The sequence below is a fragment of the Sus scrofa genome, chromosome 8, assembly GCF_000003025.6.
Source record: "Sus scrofa isolate TJ Tabasco breed Duroc chromosome 8, Sscrofa11.1, whole genome shotgun sequence".
NCBI lineage: Eukaryota > Metazoa > Chordata > Mammalia > Artiodactyla > Suidae > Sus > Sus scrofa.
This window is the reverse complement of record NC_010450.4, coordinates 111830201-111838288: the sequence shown is the minus strand read 5'-3', so window position 1 is coordinate 111838288 and position 8088 is coordinate 111830201. Positions and strand designations below refer to the sequence as shown.

The 8088-nt window shown below is 36.9% G+C and overlaps 1 protein-coding gene and 1 long non-coding RNA gene across 2 annotated transcripts in view; one reads left to right on the top strand and one right to left on the bottom strand.

Moving 5' to 3' along the window:
• LOC106504743 overlaps window positions 1-8088 on the bottom strand; it is a 293971-nt gene that overhangs the window by 193187 nt on the left and 92696 nt on the right. The window lies entirely within an intron of this gene.
• The window catches only part of ENPEP (glutamyl aminopeptidase), a 92511-nt gene that overhangs the window by 20061 nt on the left and 64362 nt on the right, over window positions 1-8088 (top strand). The window contains 1 exon segment of the mRNA NM_214017.1: window positions 1486-1617. Within this exon segment, the coding sequence (NP_999182.1) occupies window positions 1486-1617 (132 nt within the window).

Here is an 8088-nt window from a genome sequence, read left to right as displayed (position 1 = left end):
TTCTTCACCTTCACTTAGTTCCAGAAACTAGTCCTGGAAGAAGGTGAATACTCTGGCTCCTTAGCAAATTGAAACTACTACTAGGCTTTCATTATAGAGTAACTTTGCTAAGGCTCCAACTCTTCTCTACACGCACATAACATGTTTGTCTTGTCAATGATGCATCAAGTCCTAGTCCAGGTTCCCTCTTTTAATCCCTTTTTAAAGCTTCCTACTGCAGTGTGACTCATTGTGGCTTCAGGGCATGTGGAAATGTTTAAACAATAGGAAGCAGAAATTAGGCGAGTATTCATGGCTGGAGTACTAGGACTGGTGATTGGCAGTGAGGAAGGCAAAGCTGGCACGGACAGAAAACCATGCCAGATGGTGTCAGGAGTTGGCATCAAGTAATAAAATCCTTCTCCCTCTCCATGGTAACCCAGGCAGTGATTTTAGTGACCAATGTGGGTCTCTGATGGAGACAACAGGAAATGGAAAAGCCAACTCAACATCCTTCTATGCCTGGTACAGCTATTGCCCCTAGCACATAGACAAATCACCAAATACCTGCTTAGTTCTTCCTGTGTGCAAGGCACTGAGCACCAGCCCATTCTTCATTAAGGGGTCATGGTATCTGCTCAAATATTATGGTCAGGATTGTGTGTTTAATGTAGAAAGGTAAATAAACTCCTGTCTGGTTTATATCACAAAGTTGTATTTCTCCCAGAGAAAACTCACAGAGTGTAGTTTAGTCACTCTTTCATAGCACTAAAAATAAGACAGGAGTTCCTGTCGTGGCGCAGTGGTTAACGAATCCAACTAGGAACCATGAGGTTGCGGGTTCGGTCCCTGCCCTTGCTCAGTGGGTTAACGATGCGGCATTGCCGTGAGCTGTGGTGTAGGTTGCAGACGTGGCTCGGATCCTGCGTTGCTGTGGCTCTGGTATAGGCCGGTGGCTACAGCTCCGATTTGACCCCTAGCCTGGGAACCTCCATATGCCGCGAGAGCGGCCCGAGAAATGGCAAAAAGACAAATAAATAAATAAATAAATAAATAAATAAATAAAAATAAGACAAATTTTCCTTTAGTCTTCTCAACATCACCATTTAGGGGTAAAATTTCTTTTTGCACTGGAGTTCCCATTGTGGCACAGCACAAATAAATCCAACCAGGAACCATGAGGTTGCGGGTTCAATCCCTGGCCTCGCTCAGTGGGTTAAGGATCCGGCATTGCCATGAGCTGTAGTGTAGGTAGCAGACATGGCTCAGATCTCCCATTGCTGTGGTTCTGGTGTAGGCTGGCAGCTGTAGCTCCAATTAGAACCCTAGCCTGGGAACCTCCATATGCTGCAGGTGTGGCCCTAAAAAAAAAGACAAAAAAAAAATTCTTTTTACCCCTAAATTTTGACAAAGGACTTCTGACTGGAAAGCCAGTTTGGAGTAACTATTTGTCTTATGCATGAGTGATCTTTTTATAAAGAAAAGATTATCTTTTGCTTTCAATAGAAAGAAGAGTCTGTGGATGATATATGGACTCAAACAACTTTCCAGAAGTCTGTTCCTATGAGCACTTACCTGGTATGCTTTGCTGTACATCAATTTGACTCTGTAACAAGAACGTCAAGGAGCGGAAAACCTGTGAGTACCATTATATTTTAAGAATTTACCACCCACGCATTTGTGGTTTTCTACTTTTTTTTAATAGTTTTTTTCTTTCTTTCTTAGAACAGACTAGAAAAGCCCATTAGTTACCAGGGTCTATGAGCCTGATGATACAATGAAAATATAGAAAAAAAAAGTAAGCTGAAAGGACCCAGGTGAAAAATAAACGAAATAGCCATAGGAATGGATGGATAGCCTTGAATTATTTTAGGGAGAAAAATTACTATAAATTCAAAGCTATCTCCTAAGTATACCAGCACAAATGTACTAAATATCTGAATATGTCCAAATTAAATGGATGGGCATATGTGTTTGGGTGGGGTCTTAGATGGAGGCCAGAGGGAGCGGAGGAAACCAGAAATAGGTGAATATCCTTCAGGTAAGTAACCACTGAGATACTTGTGGGTACCATTTCATTATGTAATTTAAAATGGGACAACAACAAAGTTATCAAAAAGCATTTTTCAAAAGAGTAAGAAAATACAAATAAAATTTTTTTTAGATCAAGATGAAGAACTCAACAATTTTCTTTTAAAAACTAAATACTCTCACCTAATTATTTTTCTCTTTTTGGAAGCCCCCAATTTGCTCGTGCCCTAAACACTTGCTAAGCTACCTAATGGTTAGTCCACTACTGTGCTACATATTACACACATAAACCATTACAGTCTTTGCAATATAATTTTATAAGGAAGAAATCATCACTCCCACTTTACAGATGAGAAAATTAAAACAATGAGTTTAAGTAATTTGCTCAAGATCACCCAACTAGCAAGTGGTGGAGACTCAAATTAGAGATTCTTTTCAAACAATGATCTCGGCTAAACTTTCTGAAATGTGGTGGTGCTCCTCCCACCACCCCATCTAAAGAGACAGGCAACCAGAGTTGCCTGCAAAAGACTGGTTTTGCCTGCTGAAAAAAAAAAAAAAATGTGGGGCTCTTTTCTTCAAAATTGGACAGAATCTTGCAGAAGAACTTAAAGCCATCTAGTGTGAATGTCAATTCAAGGCAAATTCCACCTCTTTGGCATCTGACTACCTCCCTACCCACTCACTTTAAATTGAAATCTAGCACCTAAAACTCAAGCACAAATGCTCCCAAGCTTTCTCACTCTGGAAAGAATTATAGGAAAACCACTCTACTTAAATGCAACATCAGCAGGAACCTACACCGATCTCACAGTACTACATTATTAGAGCTAAACAGACAACTAAGACAAACAGGCCCATGAGGAAAACAAGCAACAGAAAAGAGAAAATCCAAGACAAATAAACATGAAAGCAGTGTGAGTAAACAGAAATAGTTAGGGAAACAAAAAAAAGGCAAAAAAATTAAACATTCTCACACACAACCAGTAATTATTATACTCAGAAATTCAAGAAGATATGATCACCAAAAAATAATAACAGAAAACTATGAGAAAACAATCAGAAATAGTAGTCAGAGTTCAAAAACATAATTTCCAAAGCATGACCTTGATGTGACCCCCAGGGAACTGTTGCTCATTCCTTCCAAAACCAGAGCCCAATAAGCCGACAGCTTTAGTTCCTGCCAGCTGCTTTGTATTTTTATCAACTTCAGGGAGATGCTTATATTGTTCGAAGCCTGATATATTTTGTGGATTTTCCACTTTTATATTACATAGACATTTCTCTATGTTAGAAACAGTGGGAGTACATCAAAGCACCAATTTACTGCATGATCTAGAGCCAAAGTCTCTGTATTACTTGCTCAGCTAAAAAAACGAAGCTATTCAGTTTTTGTGTATTACAACATTTTTAGTAGGAATTTCATGACTCAAAAGACTATTCTTACTCATTTTGCTTCTGACAGTATTATTCTGGTACATATATTTGTTGCTATTCATAATAAGATTATATACTGTACAATCTAGGAGTCTATAAGACCCTGACTGAACTCACTATTCTGGCAAGAATCCCTTTATATCAATAAATATTGAACCAAGGCCTATCTTCTTTTTTTTTTTTTTTTTTTTTTTTTGAATTACGTTGCTGTATTGAAAAGCACTCGGCTTGCAGTTAGCAAGCAGTTTCATTAAATCATGATAAACATCACAAAGAAAGGTACAGGCAGAAAATTAGACAACTCTTTAGGGAGTACATAGTCTGTATCCAGTGTATTATAATGTAATAATCATTGTGTTGGGAATAAGGAGAGAAGATGGTTTAAGACCAAACAGAACTTCCTTGCAATTAGCTATGGAGCCCTAATTTTTTTTTAATCTGTTAATTTCAAATAGTCATACCCACATGCAGGAAGTGTTACTATTTTTCACCAATATCTGGTTCTCCTCTACTCTGAGCACGGGTGGGGGGTGGGGTGGGGGTGGGGAATGATAGTTCCCTGCCCCTTTGAAGTAAGGCCTATGTTCTTAATTGCTTACCTGGAGTAGCAGATATTAGTCCTTGAACCATTCACTGTGCTAAAATGTCCGTATTGCTCATGAAGATCAGAAGGCCCAAGTTTAAAAAAAATTTAGGATAAAAAGCAACCATGTTTGGAAGGTGGCTGAAAAGACAACTCTGCATATTTCCTTTTTCGGTTTTTTGTTTGTTTGTTTTTTGGCTGCACCTATGGCATGCAAAAGTTCCTGGGTTAGGGATCGAACCAAACCACAGCAGTGACAAAGTTGAATTCCTAACCAGTAGGCCACCAGGTAGCTCCATATTTCCTTTTTTGAATACTAATTGCATTATATTTTTAATGCAATGTTATATAAGGTGCAGCTCTATGACATAGTGATTTATAACTTTTAAAGGTCATACTCCATTTATAGTTATTACATAATATTGGCTATATACCCTGGGCTACACAACATGTCCTTGTAGCTCATTTATTTTATGCACAGTAAATCTCTCATTTATTTTATGCATAGTCCCTCTCCTCACTGGTAAGCACTGGTTTGCTCTCTATATCTGTGAGTTTGTCTATTTTTTTTGTTATATTCACTACTTTATTGTATTTTTCAAAATCTACATTTAAGTGATATCATACAGCATTTGTCTCTGTCTTACTTCACTAAACATAATTCCCTGCAAGTCCATCCATGTTGTTGCAAATGGCAAAATTTCATTCTTCTTATGGCTGTTAGTATTTCATTATATGTACACTACATCTTCTTTATTAATTCATCTATTGATGGACACTTAGGTTGTTTCTATATCTTGGCTATTGTAAATATGCTGCTATGGATATTATGGAGCACATATCTTTCAAATTAATGTTTGTGTTTTCTTTGGATATAAATCTGGAGTGGAACTGCTGGATCATATGGTAGCTCTATTTTTAGTTTTTTGAGGAACCTCCATATTGTCTTCCATGGTGACTGTACCAGTTTACATTCCCACCAACAGCGTACAAAGATTCCCTTTTCTCTACATCTTCACCAACATTTGCTTTTTGTGGTCTTTTTGAGGCTAGGTTTTCAATGAGTTTGATTTTTATAATATTTTAATGAATTAAAAAATTATTTCTTTACCGTAAGGGCTTCTAAATTAAGGATTTTTAATCATCCCTGAAGGAATGTATTTAAGAAGCCACCAAAGATTGCTAATGATTTATATTCTTTACTTATAAAGATTCTTATTCTTTACTTAAATTTACAAAAATAATATTAATAAGTAATATAAAATTCTATGAGGTTAGATTTTTTAATGTTAACTGTTCTGAAAAATTCTACTGCAGTAATAATAATCATTAAGTATCAAACAACTCAAATTTTGACTCAAATGAGAAGTAAGCTGTCAATAAATATTTTGTGTAACCTAGGTGATGACGCAGAGCTTCTTCTCATACAGCACCTCATGGCAGCTGAGCTCTGGAACTCTAAAGTTCTGAACATATTTTAAACCTTCAAAGCCTCAGCAAAAATATAGTCCTTAGTCACCCAAACCTCTAGCCAAAGTTTTGCATATTTGCAATAATTTATCTGTGGATAAGGAGCAAACTAAAATTTAGGAACAACATATCATATTCCTGTGACAAACAAAACCCGAGAAAACCTAAAGTATCACTCTTCCTTTTTTTTTTTTTTTTTTTTTTTTTTTTTGTCTTTTTGCCTTTTCTAGGGCCACACTCGCAGCATATGGACGTTCCCAGGCTAGGGGTCTAATCGGAGCTGTAGCCGCAGGTCTATGCCAGAGCCACAGCGATGCAGGATCCGAGTCACATCTGCAACCTACACCACAGCTCACGGCAATGCCGGATCCTTAACCCACTGAGTGGGGTCAGGAATCAAACCCGCAGCCTCATGGTTCCTAGTCAGATTCATTAACCACTGAGACACGAGGGGAACTCCTCACTCTTCCTTTTTGCTAAGTATTCCTCCTCCCCAAATTTCTGCCAACTACTAGAAAAATACTTAGAAAAACATAAAGTTATAAAATTAAACACACTGATGACATTCAGTAATACCAGCTAGGTACCTTAAACAATTAAAAACAATATCAAATTCTTTTTTCTTTCTCATCCTGGCTACATCAGTGTTGAAAATAGAATTGAGGGTTCTTCCAATCAGAATGTTTTGTCAGTCTTTATTGAGCACCTACTATGTGTACAAAGAGGATGCTAAGCCTTAAAGGGATTGAAATGTGCTAAGAAATCTGTACTTCAGTTGAGATGTGAAACAGAAGCAGTCACCACTCTCCAATGTCACTGAAGTGTGTTTTAAGGTCTTCACTGATTATACCATCTCCTCATTCTCCTAGTATTTCTAATAGTAATGTGGATACCACAAGGTGGACATCCCGCACATAAAAGGAAGTACAGACAAAGAAAATTATAGACGTTAACTATTCAATGTATTATCTTTCATGATACTACTGTTCTTTCGCTCTCTCTCTCTCTTTTTTTTTTGTCTTTTTAATGGCCACACCTGCGACATATGGAAGTTCCCAGGCTAGGGGTCGAATCAGAGCTACAGCTGCTGGCCTACAGCACAACCACAGCAAGGCCAGATCTGAGCCACATCTGTGACATACACCACAGCTCCCAGCAACACTGAATCCTTCAACCCACTGATCAAGGCTAGGCATCAAACCCGCATCCTCTAGTCCTGTTTGTTGCCGCTGAGTCATGACAGGAACTCCTCTGAGGATACAAATGTTCTTGATGGGACACATAAAACTATTACATGTCAAGCATTGTTTATGCTTTAGCTTATTTAATGCTCACATAAACTCTCAGATAAGTACTATTGTTATTTCTATTTTATAGCGGGTGGAAGTCAGGTTTCATTCCCAGGAGTAGAGAAAAGCAGTATGCTATGATAAGAAACCAGCTTTGTGCTGAAGTTTAGTGTCGGTTTTGTCTTCATTTAACTCGTACACAATGAGGAAGTCTACAATCCTTATTTAAAACCTTTGTGACTAGCTATATGTTGGAATTCAGAAATTTTCAGATTTGCAGAAGGTAATATGGTACAAAATTGCATATTACTGAGTCACTACAGTGGGATCTGGGGTGGTACCTTATAATCAAACAGTAATATTTCTACAGCAATATATTTGTGAGAAAAGTAAAAATTATTTCTTTAAAAACTCCTATAAATTCAGGTCAGATGGTACTGCTAAATTAATTTTCTCAGAAAAAATAAACTTTTGATTTTCAGAACTCTTTGGATTTTATAATTGTGGAAATGGGCCTAATGAAAGAATTGGGGTAGTTACCATCAGTGATGCAAAATATTATATTTTGTTGTTATTAATAGTGCCAGATTCATAAAATAGATGTGTAGAGTGAAACACTACCTGGTAAGTGCTTATCACTTTACCTGGAAATTTTTAATTATTCAGTAGGACTAATAAGTAATCATAATGATAACACATAAAAGGAGTGAGGCCACCAATTAGAATAAATTCTTATGGATTTAAATTCCATCTCTCAAATTCCCAGAGAGCCTTAATTAAAAGGACAATATTAACAATTCTCAAAGCCTTCTTTATAGTAGGTTCCCACATGATAAGAGAAAGGCAGCAACAACAACAGTGATAAAGCAGATGGATGACACCTCCCAAAAGAGTAATCAGCTGCATACAGGCTTTAGCAAGCACAGAGTTTACATTTGACACCAGATCCACAGATTCAATTATTTGAGCTATTACTAACAGTATCCAGCAGTGGTACAGCTAGGTAATCTAATTCGCTTAGGGAACTTACTGTCTTTAAAAACTAAATATATGCATTTAAATTAGGTTCTTAAAGCCTTAAAAACTTCATCTGTATGTACATATATATATATATATACACACACACACACACACACTTATGTATGTACGTATGTATATATAGATAGATAGAACTTATATAAAGCCTTTATATTTAACCTTTAATAGAGTCCTTGAATAATAAATGCATATAGACTTTTTAGATGTTAAGAAGAATGAATATACATACATGCTCACCTCCTCACCCCATGCTATTTGAAT